Source organism: Vicugna pacos, chromosome 6 (assembly GCF_048564905.1).
Source record: "Vicugna pacos chromosome 6, VicPac4, whole genome shotgun sequence".
Classification (NCBI taxonomy): Eukaryota; Metazoa; Chordata; class Mammalia; order Artiodactyla; family Camelidae; genus Vicugna; species Vicugna pacos.
Window position 1 is genome coordinate 91,156,081 of NC_132992.1, and position 15,912 is coordinate 91,171,992.

A 15,912-nucleotide genomic window follows, 5' to 3' on the forward strand; every position below is an offset into this window, starting at 1 on the left:
ATGTGGAAGTGGGAGGCTGAAGGCTGTCCCGGGAAGCTCCTTTGGAAACGCAGCCCGTGGTCCAGCAGCACCTTTGGAACGCCAGGTCTACGGTGTCAGCCCCTCCACCAAGACCTTGCTAGCGTGCACACACGCACAGGCGGCGCGTGCATACACACGTGTGGACACACACGCGCGCACACACACATGCACACACGCACGCGTGTGCTCAGCCTCACTGGATCGCACCCGGCCTTCCTCCTTGGCTGCAGTCCCAGCAGTGCGGCCGAGGTCGCATCGTCCCACTTCCTCTCTGCATGACGGGCCTGAGGGGTAGGATTGCTCACCCATCTCCTAAGAGGAAAAGACTGAGGGTCAGAAAGATAAAAGTGCCTGCGCCAGCTGCTCAGTGAGCTGGCGGCAGAGCTAAGGGGTGGGGCTGCTCGTTCTCCCGAGCTTTGTGCCGCACCACCGTTCTCGGCCCTGTGCTCTGCAGGGCACCATTCAAGGAGTAGCCAGAGAGGGTTTCCAAATAACATGAGAAAGCGCCCCACGCAGTATGTGGTGCACAGGGACCCGCGGGCAGGCCGCCTGTTACAGGCGTGGGAAGCTCTATCATAAAGAAACCTACTCGCACCAGCATTTCCCAGATGTGAGCAGTGGGGCCTTTTACTCTCACGACGCAGATTATTGGCCATGAACGTTCCATCTTGGGAAACGCTGTGGGAGAAGGTTAATCATCCAGGAGCTTAATATAACAAAGAAGCAAAAGGCAGCTCAGGCCAAATGAGTCTCCATCCCCTCCGACACCCCCAGTTTCTGCTAGGAGGGGCTTCAAGGCCATATTCTGAATGGGGAAAAGGGGGGACAAGGCACACGAGGGCTTTTCAGCTCTTCCTGTGTTACCAGCCGATTTCTTTAGACCATGTCCCACTTTCCTATAGGGAAACCAGCATCAGTGATGCACAGAATTCGTAACTGGAGACCCTAGTGCAATGGAGCAAGCCCCTAGACAAGGGAGGACTCCGACCCTCACCTCTCTTGCCCCTTTGATTAGGCAAGTTGCTCTGGTGATGGGAGGGGCAGAATGGCGGACACTGGGAAATAATTTGCTTAGGACATTTCAGCTTATAACATTCAGGGGCAATTTCTCCCTCCTTCCCAGGCCTGAACTAGGAAATCGCCTGACTCCCTGCCATGTGACACAGTCTGTGGCATTTCTGAGATTCCCTTGGCCAAATGGGCTTCCCCATCCTTTAGGTTACTGACCCCGGGACCCTCAGAGCCATGACTACCAAAAAGGAGAGTGGGCTGTGGTTGTCACAACCCAGCACACTGCCCACCCCACACACACGCCGGTGGCACTGCAGTGTCCTGTCTTCACATGATTTATTCAGGTTGATTTTACTCTGATTCACACACAAGTGGCAGGTGGCAGAAGTGGCAGGTTTAGAAACCACAGCGTCAGTTCATCTTTGAATGAACTCTTTGAAACTCACCGTGGGCAAAGCCGGACAGCATCCCTGTGTGCCCCACCTCAGCGGCACCTGCGGCTGCTCATCCTCACCCTCAGTCGTCAAGGGTCCAGGGCATTGGGCTGGTGTGAAATCACTTTGAGAAACTCAGGTGCTGCAGGAAAGGCTTTTCCCTTGTTCTGGAATGTTCACTCCTGTGAGCCTACCTCCCAGGCTGAGGCCACTCTGGGACTCAGACATGAGCCAGGAGCAGAGCAGGGAGAGGATCTAGCAGGCTCAGGACAGCCAGACGGGGAGACTGGAGTCCAGGGGGGCGGCCGCACAGCTACCGCAGTCCTATCTCCCCCGAGGTACTCTGGCCAGCCCCCACAGCAAGGATATTTATTTGAGCACCTTGTAGAATGGTGGGGGTGCGGGGGAACTGGGGGGTCATCTTGGGGAAGTGTTTCCCTAAGTTTGTTCCATGGAACATTGATTCAGTGGGGTATAATAGACCCTGAGTCTGGGAGTCAGTGAGTTAAACAGGTTTGAGTAGGCTTTTAGGGTGGTTTGTCTCAGAGTTTTAATACATTGATGTGCACTGTCCAGAGGGGCTGCTGTGTCCATCTTTCCATCTCTCCATCCCTCCCTCCATCCTTCCCTCCCTCCCTCCCTCCATCCTCCCCTCCCTCCATCCTTCCATCCTTCCCTCCCTCCCTCCAGCCCTCCCTCCCTCCCTCCCTCCATCCTTCCCTCCCTCCCTCCATGCATCCAATAACTACCATCCTGTCTCTGAGCCAGGCACCATCCTGGAACAAGGATACCACAGTTCCTGCTCTCGTGAAGGCAGACAGCTGGTGACAGGCAGGGAGGGGTCAGCAGTGACGAAGACTACCTAAGCCTGGGCACTAAGGAAAGTGGCCTTTGAGCAGAGTGGAGTGGCAGAGTGAGGGCCCAAGGCTTGCAGCCATCTAGGGGAGGCCACCCCAGGGCTGTCTGACCACACATGCAGCCTTTCCTTCCTGGGCCGTGTCCATAAGGCAGAGTCTCGGGAGCATATAGTGGAGAGGTGAGGGGGGCACTGTTTTGTTCAGCCTTGTCTTTCTATAGATGTAGAAACCGGAGCCCCTGGAGAACAGGGATTTGCCCAAGGTCACAGTGACCTTGGCAGGGACAACCCCCCAGCCACCTTCGTTTGTTGCTTTTCATAAAATAAAGCTTACTGTACTTTTTAATGATAAAACTAATACATACTCAGGATAGCAAATTCAGAAGGAAGCCCTGCCACCTCCCTACCGCCCAGAAATAGCACTGTTGTTTCTTGGTGCAGTTCCTTCCTATATCTTTTCCCTAGGAGTACCTTTTTGGATGTATTTCTGTAGTTAACATATTGCATATACAATGCTTTCTATTGCTTTTTCCGTGTGACTTTATAAGCATTTTCCCATCAGTTTAACTTTATTACAAATAACTCCTAACAGGCTGTTGTGATTAATATCATCGCTCCTTGTCCAGTCCTCTCACATCAACGATGACAGTGATGATGTGGGAAGAAAAAATAATAAAGCGCACACCCACAGAGGGCACTTGCACACAGGGTGGTCTCAAGGCTCCTTCCAGCAACGTGTCAGACAGGCTCACATCTGTCCCATTAGAAAGAAAACCTCCCTGGTCGGCTCCTTGACTCTCAAGCTCCGCCCTCTTCTCTTCCTGCCCCACCCCTCCCTGGGCTGTCTCCTCCACTCCTGGGGTCTCAGTCACCTTTCCAGCCCCAGTAAGGCCCAAATCAGTATCTCCGACTCACCTTCCTCAGCCCCGCACCTGTACGTCCGTCTGCTCGCCCACTGGTGCCTCAATTTCATGTCCCAAATCAAATTCATCCACTTCTCTCCCCAGACCCTGTACTCCGCCCTCCAGCTGCCCATGCCAGCAGTGGGCACCCCTCCCCACCTCTGTTTCTGACTCACACTGCCCGCATCAGTAAGCTGCCAATAATAGTAGCAACCCCGACAGCACCGCTACAGAGCACTCAGCCCTGCCTCCCACACGGCGGCTCCTTCAGTACTCCCACCACCCTAGGAGGTGGCTTCTTTTTGTGATGATCCTCCTTTTACAATGAGGAAACTAAAACTCAGAGAGGTTAGTGCACTTTCTGGGGCTGCACAGCAAACAAGTTGGGATTTGAGCCCATGTGGTCAGGTTTCAGAGTTCACAACCACTGCGCTGTTCTGCATCTCCAGGACTCAAGGAGCCGTCACCTGTGTTCACATCGGCTCGGCCTCTACCCTGGCCGGCTACCACGGCTGGCCTTGCTCCAGGTGGCAGTTGGAGCGAGCTTTCTGAATACCTCACTCTCTTGCTTAAAAACCTCTAGTGGCTGTTGGGAAAAGCTCCTTCACGCTGTGCAAAGGGGACTCCTGGCTCCTCTCCAAACCATCCCTCCCTGCTTCTACTTTCTGTCCCCAAACTATAGCACACTACTTGTAGCTGCCCAGTTTTTACCAGTATTTATACATGCCCTCTGCCCCAGCATCCCCCCATTTTTTCCCCCAGCAATCACCATAATTTTCGTAACTCAGCTAAAAAAGCCACTTCCTCTGGGAAGCCTTCCCTGAATGCCTGGTCTGATTTCTGGTCCCTCTCATGCATCCTTGCTCCATTGTACTTCCCTTATCACATTGAATGGTAAGCACGGGTTTACTTGGTTTACTTGCCTGTAGCCCTTCTGTCCATAAGCTTTCTGAGACATAAACAGTCTGCATCTTGTTCATTCTTCTTTCTCCAGCTCTAAGGACAGTGTATCAGACAGTGTTAGGTGGGTACAGGAATGAACAGCGCTGGGGGCAAGAGGAGCATTTGTACTTATATCCAAATCCTAAACCTTTGCTCTTAACCCTGAGTATCTTTTCCTGCTGCCAGTGTTTTACCATTGCAGACCACACTGCCGGGAACGGTGTTGTCGCCAGAGCATTTTAGTTAGATTTACTTCAAAGCAAACGCCTAGCAGTAGAAATACTGAATTAGAGCACAAGGACATCTTCATGCCCCCCGATACATTTTGCAAAAATGAATTCCAAAATTATGGTAACAATCTGGGAGGCTTTTTCTTTTTCAGCAAATGAATCCTCTTTCCTTTTCTAAATGTCTTCCTGGCGGAAGCCGCACGGAGCTATTTTTACCTAAAGGCTGTGAAGCTCGTCATTCTCGGAGCAGAAAGTCAGGCGCGTGCGGGGATGGAGACCGCGTACCCGCCTCACCCGCCCTTCAGCCCCTGCCTGCTAGCCTAGTTCCAGGTCATCTGGGGAAAGCCAATTTAAATTATGTTCCAAATTAAGCGCGGTTCTGTTAAAGAAGGAAAACACACGCACACATCCATCTCCATCTGGGGACTTAGAAACATCTTTAAAATTCTAGGAGACAAAGCAAAAGCAACGAACTTCAGCAGGTGAATGCTATGAAAAGATCAGAGCTGAAAAGCACGTTGGGGGGTGGGGGATCATCTGACTTCCAACGTTTGTTTCAGCAACAGCTTTCTGCAGATAAAAATCTTGGAGGAAAATCCACTCTGCTATACTGTGGTGAACACAGCCGCTCTGGCTGAACAGTCAGGGGGCGGATGGGGTGAAGAAATGCTCTCATTTCGTGTTCATTCCCCTCCCGCGCACCCCACCCCCCTAAACATCCCACCCCACCTCCCCACCCCCACCCCACCCCCAGCCACCTCCACGTGGGGCTCCAAAGTCTACCATCCAGACGCCAACTCTGGAGGAAACCCAGGCCCAGCAAGGCCACACAGTGAGAAGCGGCAGCCCCGTCTGGGGGTGACTCTCCAGCTGCTGTCCTGCTAGGAGCTGACTCGGCCACTCACAGTCCCAGGGTGTTTCTCCAAGGAGCTCCAGGAGATGGCTGGTTTCCCCCAGCCACTTACCATCTAGGTGCCCCCCACCATCAATTTGGTTTTAGGGTTCAGTCCAGTTTAAATTCCCCTAGTACCAACACTTCTTTCATGTGCTTTTGTTTTTGATGAAGATCATCCATTTCACGTAGATCCTCAAATTTATTGAAATCAACAGCATCCTCCTATAATTATTTTATTCTCATTTACCCCATGCAATTATAAATCTTTTCTCATTCCTAGTGTACTTTCGTGGAGTTTTTTGTCATTTATTTCTTGGGCCCTGTGGAGTTTTCCATTTTATTCCTTTGGAAGAAGTGGATTTTAATTTCATCTTTTTTTGTTTTCTAATTCATTATTTTCAGCTTTTTATCCTAATTAATGCCCTCCTCTTGATTTCTTTTTATTTTGTCATGCTTTAAGTGGCAGACTTCATTTACATACACTCTTTGTGACATAGTAAGAACATGCGAGGCTAGCTATTGCTGTACCCATGGGAGCAGCCATGGTGTTTCCTCATGTTCACTGATTTCTTTTTAATTTGTAGTTTTAATATGAATTTCTTCTTTCAGCTAAAATTGGCTAGAAGAGTGTCTTTACATTTCCAAGCTAAATTTCTTGTCATCATTTTTATGATTATTTAGAGTTTTATCGCACTCTGGTGAAATGTCTGAACTCCAAAGATAACAAGGACAATTCCAGGAAACGCTCGGCTTCCTGGGAGAAAAAGCAGATTTCCTATGTGCAGAACGCACCCTCCCACCCCACCCAAAAATGTCCGGTCCTAATCCCTGGATCTCGTAAGTGGGTTCCATGGCAAAGGGGAATTAAGGTTGCAGGTGAGACTGAGATCGCTGACCAGCTGACGTTGAAATAAGGAGATTATCATGGATTATTCAGGTGGGCCCAGTGTCATCACAAGGGTCCCTAGTTATGGGAGAGGGAGGTGGGAGAGGTGTGGGAGCCGTGATTACCGAGGAAGGTCAGAGAGGTGCCCTGCAGGAAGGACTTGACCTTAGCTGCTGGCTTTGAGGATGGCCCCTTCCTGAGGCGGCCTGAGCCAAGGAATGCGGGTGACTTCCAGAAGCTGGAAAAGGCAAGGGACAGATTGTATCCTGGAGCCCCAGAAGGAATGCCATGATTTTAGTCCAGTGAGACCATGTCGACTTCTGACCTGCAGAGTTGTACGTGTGTGTTGTGTGAAGCCAGTGAGTTTGGGGTAATTTGCCAGGCAGGAACAGGAAACTAAGACACTGCTTGAGAGAATTAGACTGGTTGCTGGGCTTCTTATCCTCATTTGAAACTGGAAGTTTATATTATTTACAAAGCCGAAACAGACTCACAGACACAGAAAACCAACTTACGGTTACTGTGGGGAAGGGTGAGGGGAGGGATAAATTAGGAGTTTGGGGTTAGCAGATACAAACTACTATATGTAAAATAGATCAACAACAAGGTTCTGCTGTTTAGCACAGGGAGCTATATTCATATCCTGTAATAAGCCAAAATGGAAAAGAATATGAAAAAGAATATATATGTACAACTGAGTCACTTTGCTATACAACCAGCGATTAACACAATATTGTAAATCAACTATACTTCAATTAAAAACAGAAAAACTAGAAGTTTACAGATCTCTGAAAAGAGAGAAACTGCAGGTCTAAAGCCCTGTCCCGTCCAAGGACATCACCCATGTGGGAGAGCAAGCAAGGCCGTTCCTCCCAGATCGAGTCTAGGTGGGTGTCTTTCTGCGCGAACCCCCAGGCCCCTGGTGAGCTCTCTTTTTTCAAATAGCTATATTGAGATATAATTCGCATTCCTTAAAGTTCACCCATTTAAGGAATGCTATTCAGTGGCTTTTAGTATATTCAGAGTTGTGCAACCATTACTACCGTATAATTTTGCAACATTTCCATCCCCCCGAAAGAACCCCGACGCCCCCTGGCAGTGTGTCCATTTACTAGGGCCGCCACACAAAACATCACAGCCTGACTGGGGAGCAGACGTTTATTTCCTCGCCATTCTAGGGGCTGGAAGTCCAGGATCCAGGTGCTGGCAGGTGCGAGGCACTCCCCAGGGCTTGCAGATGGCCGCCCTTGAAGGTGTCCTCAGTGTGGGCTTTCCCGTGTGCCTGGTGTCTGTGTGTCCTCGTCTCCTCTTATAAGGAGACCAGCAGACTGGATTAGGGCCTCATTTTAACTTAATTACCTCTTTAACGATCCTATCTCAAATACATTCTGGGATACTGGGGGATAGGGCTTCACCAAATGAATTTTGAGGGAACAAAATTCAGTCCATAACAGAGAGTTATTCCCTTTTCCCACCCTGCACCCCCAACCCTTGGCAATCACTAAACTGTGTCCATATGGTTTTGCCTTTTCTGGACACTTCATAGAAGGGGAATCATACAATGTGTCATCTTTGTGACTGGTTTCTTTCCCTTCGCATAGTATTTCAAGATTCTTTGATGTCGCAGTAGATGTCAGTATTTCATTCCTTTTCATTGCCAACTAATATTCCATTGTGTGGATATACCAATACCGTTTATCCACTCATCAGTCGATGGGCATTTGGGTTGTTTCCACTTCAGGGCTATTATGAATAATACTGCTATGAACATTTTTGTACAAGTTTTTGCATGGATTTATGTTTTCATTTCACTTGGGTGTATACCTAGGAGTTATATTACTGGGTTATATTATAACTCTTTAGAACAGTTCAAAGAACTGCTAATCTGTTTTCCAAAGTGTTTGCGCCATTTTACAATTCTACCAGAATGTATGAGGGTTCTAATTTTTCTGCATCTTCAATGTCACTTATTTCCCTTTCTTTATTAAAAAAAATTAAATTTATAGCCAACCCATTGGGGTGCAATAGTATGTCATTGCAGTTTGGATTTGCATTTCCCTGATAGCTAATGCGGTTGAGCATCTTTTCATGTCTTTGTTGGACGTTTGTATATTTTCTTTGGAGAAATATGCATTCGGATCCTTTGCACACTTTTTAATTGGCTTATTTGTATTTTTATTATTAAGTTTAAGAGTTTATTATATATTCTGGATACAAGACTCTTTTCAGATCCAAGTTTGCAAATATTTTTCTCCCATCCTATGGGTTGTCTTTTCACTCCGATGGATTTTCTAATTGATGAAGTCCAATTGATCTATTATTTTCTCTGGTTGATTGTGCTTTTGGAATCATATCTAGGAAGCCTTTGCCTAACCCAAGGTGATGAAGATTTACATGTGTTTTCTTCTAAGAGTGTTATAGTTTTAGCTTTTACATTCAGGACTAGGATCCACGTTAAGGTCATTTCTGTGTATGATGTAAAGTGTCCAACTTCATTCTTTTGTATGTGGATGTCCAGTTGTTCTAGCACCATTTATTGAAGACTATTCTTTCCTTCATTGAATTATCTTGGAACCCTTGTTAAATATCAATCAAATGTAAATGTAAGGGTTTGTTTCTGGACTCGATTTAATTCCATCTATCTATATATATCTATACCAGTACAACACTGTCTTGATTACTAAAGATTTTCAATACATTTTGAAATCAGGAAATATGAGTCCTCCAACCTTGTTCTTTTTTCAAGATTGTTTTGTCTGTTTTGGGTCCTCTGCATTTCCAAATGAATTTTAGGATCAGCTTGCTAATTTCTGAAAAGAAGAGAGTTTGACAGGGAGTGCACTGAATCTGTAAGTCATTTGGGGGGCTATTGCCTTCATACCAATATTAAGCTTTCCAGTCTATGGATGGATATTGTTCCATTTATTTTGGTCTTCTTTAATTTCTTTCAATGACATTTTCCAGCTTTCAGTGTATGTCTTACACTTCTTTGTTAAATTTATTCCTATTTTATTCTTTTTGATATTATTGTAAATAGAACTGTTTTCTTAATTTCGTTTTCAGATTGTTCACAGCAAGTGTACAACAATACAACTGATTTTTTGAACATTGATATTGCATGCTGCAACCATAGTGAACTCATTTATTTGTTCTAACAGTGTTTTGGTGATTACTTAGGACTTTCTAAACACAAGACTATGTTACCTGTGAAGAGAGATCATTTTACTTCTTCCTTTCCAATTGAATGCCTTTTTTCCTCTTGCCTAATTACCTCCAGTACAATTTTGAAAGGAAGCACTAAGAGTAGATAAGCTTGTCTTGTTTGATCTTTAGGGGACAGCCTCCAGTCTTCTGACACTTTTTTAACTTAAAAATTCTACTGTGTTGTCAATTATTGCTTCTCCTCCCTCCATCTCTTTTGGAACTCCTATTATTCAGAAGTTAGATCTCTTGAATCCATCATTTATGTATTTTATTTTGTCAATGACAATTTCCATTCCTTTCTTTTTTTAACTCTGCTTCATGAAGTAATTTTTTTCATCTGATCTAGGTCCCTGGGTTGCAGGCCCAATCCATCCTGCCACCTGTTTCTGTAAATAAAGTTTTATTGGAATACAGTCCCATCCATTCATTTAGGGATTGTCTACGGCTGCCTCCAGGCTGCGATGGCTGAGTGGAGCAGTTATGATGGAGCCCGAAGGCCTGCAAAAAGCCAAAAATATTTACTATCTGGCCCTTTGCAGAAAAGTGTGCCAACCCGAGTTCTAGATCTGTGTCTTTTCTGTTTTTCACTGCCTCTAGTTCATTCTTTTTTTAAAAAATTATCTTTTTTTTTTTTCCCGAGGATTATTTTTTGCTCTCAGATTGCTCCTGGGCAGGAGCTTCCTGACTCTCCTGAAAATGCTCTCCCATTCCCGCAGTCAGACATGTCACCTTCTGGCTGCTCAGCGGGGAAGAGTATCGTGTGGAGGGATTGCAGGCTTCAAACTTCCCAAGCCCCCTAAAACGTCTTCTCACCGATTCAGAGGCCCAGGCCTCCTAGCCCCGTTGCAGGAGTGAGTCCCCTTAGCCCCACTGAGGCCTGGCTGTCAGGGTCTTCCAGGCAGGTGTGAGACCGCCGACAGAGAGAAGCAACCAGGAAGTTTCTTCCCAGGCTGATGGCGAACAGCACCTAGCACTGGGACCTGATGGCTGGGGCTGGGAATGCCAGGGGGTGGGGGTGGGGGGTGTTGGGCTTTCCTAGGCAGGAGCTGATGCGGCTTCCTTTCCCGAAGATCTGGAGCCTCCCGAGGGATCAGTAGCTCTCTCCAGGATCGCAGGCTAGGCTGGCCTGGGGGATGCAGTTAGATTTCTTAATTCAGTTAAGTAAGAACATTAAGATCCACTAAGTAGGACTATTCAGGCAGCCCAGGACGGCAGGACTTGTTTCCAGGCTCCTCAATGCTCCTCTCCCAGGACAAACAGGCACTAAGAAATTACCCTCCGCTGGATAGGTACCCAAGGTCCCTCCCAGCCCTTCAACATGCACACATCTGGCTGCTCTCCCAAGAGTTGCCCCCCTCCTGAACCTTCAAAGCAGGTGAAACAATCTTAAGGAGAGTTGCTTTTTGAGCTGAGGAGCCTGAGAGATGGAGTTCAAAGAGAAGCTCCAGTTGTGAGTCACAGGCCATCCTCAGGTGTGGAAGGTGCAGCGGGCCAGGAGCAATTTACATTTCCCGCCAGAAGGAACCTGAACACAAGCAGGAGATTTGGCTTCTAAAATGTAACGTCTGCAGGCTTGTCCCCACCCCCCACAGGCACTGCCTGGATGAAGATGACACTTCAGTTCTGTGCTGTGACAATCACGAGGGACAAAGAGGTATAAGAATGCAAGCCATGCTTGCTGCTCTGGTGACATCCACAGTCCAGTGAGGGAGCCAGCCCGTAAGATGACCCTCCCAATACGGGATGGCGAGGGTGTGATGGGGCGGAGCCCAAAGTTCTAAGGAGTGGAGAATGGCCCCTGCAGCCCTGTGGGAGGGGGTGATGAGGGTTCCCAGGGAAAGCTGACATGTAGATGGGGTTGAAGATGATTTGCCAGGTAGACAGAGACGGTGGGCTGGGCGTGAGAGGAGGCAGACACCTGTAGGTGCTCCATAAACACTGAATGAATGAATGGATGACAACAAATTGTGTTGTATTTAAGGAAGACAACAGTTGGTAATAACTAAATTGGTCAATGAGATTAATGGTGTGAATGAGGATTTTTCAAAAAAAGGGCTGCAGGGTCACAGGTGGTCCCAAGTCCCCTAAGACCTCTGTTGTCTTCACTTCAAAGTAGCACATCTTCACGTCAGTTTCTGACGTGAATTAGTAATTTACTTAGGCTCATGAATACAAACCAGGCATGGTCTCATTGGTGAATCATCAAAAGCAACTGTGTTTCTTATGATTATTTGTGGTGAGTAAGGTTTGTTTTGGCAACCCCAAGTCATGGAGAAGATGATCCACGGGGTTAGTACCTCACCAGTGACCCCAGACTGGAAAACCTTCAAGAAACAGGGAGGGAGCATGGGATAACATGGGCTGTCCTGGGGCTTGGAGCCTGCGGAAATGCGTGTTCATCAGGCTCTTCCTCCTCTCACCTGTGTGACCTCCCAGGGCCTCAGTTTCAGAAGGAGGTGGGATAGTATATTCTTCAAGGACTTTCTAGCTCTATTATGTGTCTGCGGCTCTATGCCAAGCCTGGGCTTAACAGACAGCAGAAACCCCTTCTTTCCTGCCCCTACCATGAGTGAGAAATCCAGTCCAGGAGTGCCTTGGAGCTGACCCACAGGTAGTCAGCCTGGCCACGTGTCCCAACCCCAAATCTACCGGGTGTTATAAAGTGACTGACTTTGCTGAGGAATCTTTTCAAGTCCAAGAACTGATGACCTCCAGATACACATCATTTGGGGGCCACATGTCCAAAAAATGTTAATTTCCTTTTTACCAGAAGAATGGAAAACATGAGCGCATGTACTTTTAAGAAATAAAGCCTTTATTCAGTGAGTAGGAAACATGCTCAGTAGATGATGGCTTCCAATGCTGCACAGTCAAAGGAAAGGGGAAGGAGGGGTCAGAGTGAGGCTCTGGAGAAGGGCAGAAGGGCTCTTTTTTGGGAGCTGACTTTGTGCTGATTCTCACAAAGACTGATACCCGTAATTCTTTAGGAGTACATCTGTTGGGTAAGAAATGGAGGCTCAGAGAGGTTCATGCTGGGTCTGTGCTGCTGGGTAAATCATGGCACTCTGCCTTCCCAAACATTCTTAGGCTTGGCTTAGGGCGTAAGTGGCCTCCGCCTGTCCCCCAACCCATCCTGCAGCTCAAGAAGCCCTCTGATGAACAAACATCGCATGCAAGAAACTCTCCACGAGCCTGACACAGCTGATTTCATGACTTCACTGGGTGATAAAGGGCCACTTTCCCTTTCTCAGTGTTCTGTGCCCCCAGTCCTTTACTGAGAGAAGGATTCTCTGATGCTCCTTAAAGGAACTCGAATGTCTTCATTGTTCCAAGAGATTGGTAGTTAGCAGGAAAAGTTGATGGGAACATGTGCCCCTCACCTTCGGTGCTAGTGTTCCACAGCAAATCTGCCATCAGCGTTTCCCAGTGAATCTTCTTCCAGGTGCAGACTCCAAGGCAGCAGGGAAAGTTCCTGATCTGGAGATCAGAGTGGGCCACATGCTTCCATAAACCAGACTGGGAACAAACAGGCCAATATCCTGGCTAGGTCCTCACTCAGAACTTTGACATGCACTGACCAGAGGTGACCATGCCCCAAGTGACCTGAGGCTTGTCCATTTTAGTAATTTTTAGGGTCTAACAAGTCTCGTCTGGAGCAAAGAGACTAATTTTGACCCTGGGAAGAGAGGGACAAATAAGGTTAGGAGGGGTGGAAACCCCTGGGGGCTGCTAACAGGGCGGTAGAAGACCAAGGTGCCCTTTTGAGTTTGAAGACTCTAGCTCAGACAAATCGGGGAAGGAAAGTGGAGATGTGACAGCCAATCGCTAAGGACCTCTGAGGGCAAGTGGATAGTGAGGGAGGGAGTTCAGTCTTCAACGTGTGAGAATGATGATCAAGTGCAGCAAAAAAGAATGGATGGGCCCTGGGATTTTGAGTTAGAAAAATCTTGGCTTGAGAACTGGCTCAACCACTTCCCGTATCTCGGTCAGGACCACTTAACTCACAGAGCCTCTTCTCAGTCTGGCTCAGGGGTAAAATAGCGACCCTTTGTTGCCCTCCTACCTTATGCCAGACACCGCTAAACCCTGGATGTGCTCTTGCTCAGAGACAATTTTTAAAAGGTAGATATGCTTTCCTTGTTGCTGTGGTAATTGGGAATGACAGCTTTAGAGGCAATATTGAGAAAGCATAAGGGACTGTGTCTGCCTAGCTATGGGAAGAGAGGGCTTAGGGTTTCCAGCCAGCAATGAGGATGGCTAACCTTTAGGAAGGGTGGGGATTTACCAACCAGAGAAAACCTGGACGACCTAGGGCAGTCGATGTGATTTTTCACAAATTGTGGTTTGGGGGGGCCAGGTGGGGCTTTTTTGGACTGGAAGGTCCTTCAGGTGTTGATATTGCCCCAAAGCTGTGACTCCCTGTCCCAGCCTTGGCTCTTTATTTACAAGGAGAGTGTGTTTATTGTCGGTGACCTCGACACCCCTGGGATCCGGGCTGACCACTGCGTCGGAGCAGGCGCAGCCCAAGGCAGGGTGCGGTAGGGGGAACACCTCTAGCCAAAGCCCACCAAGGCTTTTGTGGATACTTGGGGGTACCCGGCGAGGGGAGGGGGCGCAGCACTGCACGTGCCAGGCCGGCGCCCCGCCCCCTTTGGGCCCTGCCCTCCCCACGGCCCCGCCCCTCTCAGACCCGCCCGCCCTGTCCCCCGAAGCTCCGCCCCGCCCCTCTCCGATCGCCTTTCCTTCGAAGCCCCACCCCTCGCGGCTCGGCTCAGCCCTCACGACCCTCCCCACGAGGCTCCGCCCCGCCCCTCGCAGCCCCCGGCTCCCTCTCCTGCAGGCGCGGGCTGTGGGGCCCCGCGCCTTTTGTGTCGGGCTTGGGCCGCCGCGCGCGCTCTCTCCTCAGCAGACGGAGGGACGCACCTTCAGTCTCGGCTCGCGGGCTGACTTCGCCCGCGCGCGCCCTCCCGCCTCTCCCTCGGCGGACTCGGAGTCGCCTGCGCCCGCCCGGGGGCCGCGCCCCGAGTCTCGGGCGGGCGCGCGCTCCTTCCGACCCGCGGGGCCCGGGCGGCGCGCGCCCCCTCCTCTCTTCTCCCCACCCCCGGCGGCGCGCGCACACGGCGGCCCGGGCACGCGCCCGCCAAGATGGCAGGGGCCGGGGCCCAGCTGTCAGGCGCCGCCGCCGCCGCCCTTCCGCGCAGCTAGCGGCCCGGACGCCCGCCCGGAGAAGATGAGCCCCCGCTGCTCCCCGCAGCCCAGCGAGACGCGGAGCCGCCGCGCCCGGGGCCGGCTCCCCCGCTAACGCCCCGCGCCCCGCGCCGCGCCCCCGGCCCCGCGCGCCCGCCCCGGCAGCGACAATGAGGTGAGTCGGGCGAGCTCCTGGCGAGGGGAGGCCGGGGCGGGGGGCGTCCGGAGCGCGGGGAGGGCTTCGGGAGAGTCGTGGGGGCGTCGGGAACGGCGGGAGGGTCTGAGGGGTTCGGGGTGGGCGGCCTTCGGGGAGGAGCGGGCGGTGCCGGCCTTTGCACTGGCGGGAGGCGCTGGGAGGGGGCTGGGGGCGGCGGTGGGAAGGCCCACACCGGCGGGCAGGTGTGGCCGCGCCCCGGCCCGGGGCCCTCCGGCCTGCCTCCCCCGGGCTGTCTACCCTTGGGGAAGCCTCCCTGTGCCGGCGCCCAGAGCTTATTTGTAAAGTGGTAGTTTCCGTCCACCTGGATCTGCTTGCTCCTCTCTATTGCCTTTTCCTCGTCCCTGTTTCCTTTCTTCTGGCACACCGGGAGAGCGCAGGACCCACACTGCACCTACCACTCATTGGTTTATCACCCAGCCAGGGGGACTGGTGGTTACCAGTTCGAGAAAAAAACATTGCCAACACCCAGGATCTCAGAATTCTCTCTCCAGAGGTAACCCAATCCTGAATTTTGGGGGATAAGGACTTCTTTGCCTTTTGTCTGTGTGATTTTACCTTCTAAACATACATTCCATGAAAACTAGTGTATACAGTTTCGCTCTGCCTGTTTTGTTACCTTTGTATAAATGAAATATTAATGCAATATATGTTCTTTTGTGTTCAGCTTTTTTCACTCAAGATGTTTCTGAGATTCATCCATTCTGTTGCTGTTTGTTTTTATTAATCTATAGTATTCCATTGTATGAAATGCCACAATTTAGCTGTTCCACTATTGGTAGACATCAGAATTGTTTCTAGGTTTTGACTAATAATAATGCTGTTAAGAATATTCTTATATGTTTCCTGGTGTATTCACTTCTGTGAGTTATATACCGAGCAATGGAATTCTAGGTCAAAAGATGTCCATATCTTCAACTTTAGGAGAGAATACCAAGTTTCCAAAGTATTTATACCAATTTACACTCCTACCAGCAAGTGTATGATAGTTCTTGTGCTCCATATCCTTGTCAGCACTTGGTATTGTCAGTTTTAAATTTTAGCCATCCTGGTGAATGTGCAGTGATATCCCATTGTGGCTTTGAATTGCAGTTTCTTGCTGACTAATGGGGTTGAACATCTTTTCATGT

The 15,912-nt window shown here is 49.4% G+C and overlaps 1 protein-coding gene and 1 long non-coding RNA gene across 2 annotated transcripts in view; one reads left to right on the top strand and one right to left on the bottom strand.

Annotated features, from left to right (window-relative positions):
- Positions 1–228: 228 nt before the first annotated feature.
- Positions 229–3,346, bottom strand: LOC140697199 (uncharacterized). Its single transcript, XR_012074049.1, has 3 exons — positions 3,238–3,346; positions 1,479–1,576; positions 229–333 (listed from the first exon to the last, which is right to left on the bottom strand). It is a non-coding gene; the product is annotated as an uncharacterized lncRNA (long non-coding RNA).
- Positions 3,347–14,186: 10,840 nt separating this feature from the next.
- Positions 14,187–15,912, top strand: part of EVL (Enah/Vasp-like) — a 134,383-nt gene continuing 132,657 nt past the window's right edge. The window contains exon 1 of the mRNA XM_072963701.1: positions 14,187–14,743. Coding sequence (XP_072819802.1) covers positions 14,739–14,743 — 5 coding nt within the window. The 5' untranslated portion in view covers positions 14,187–14,738. The remainder of the gene's footprint in view (positions 14,744–15,912) is intronic.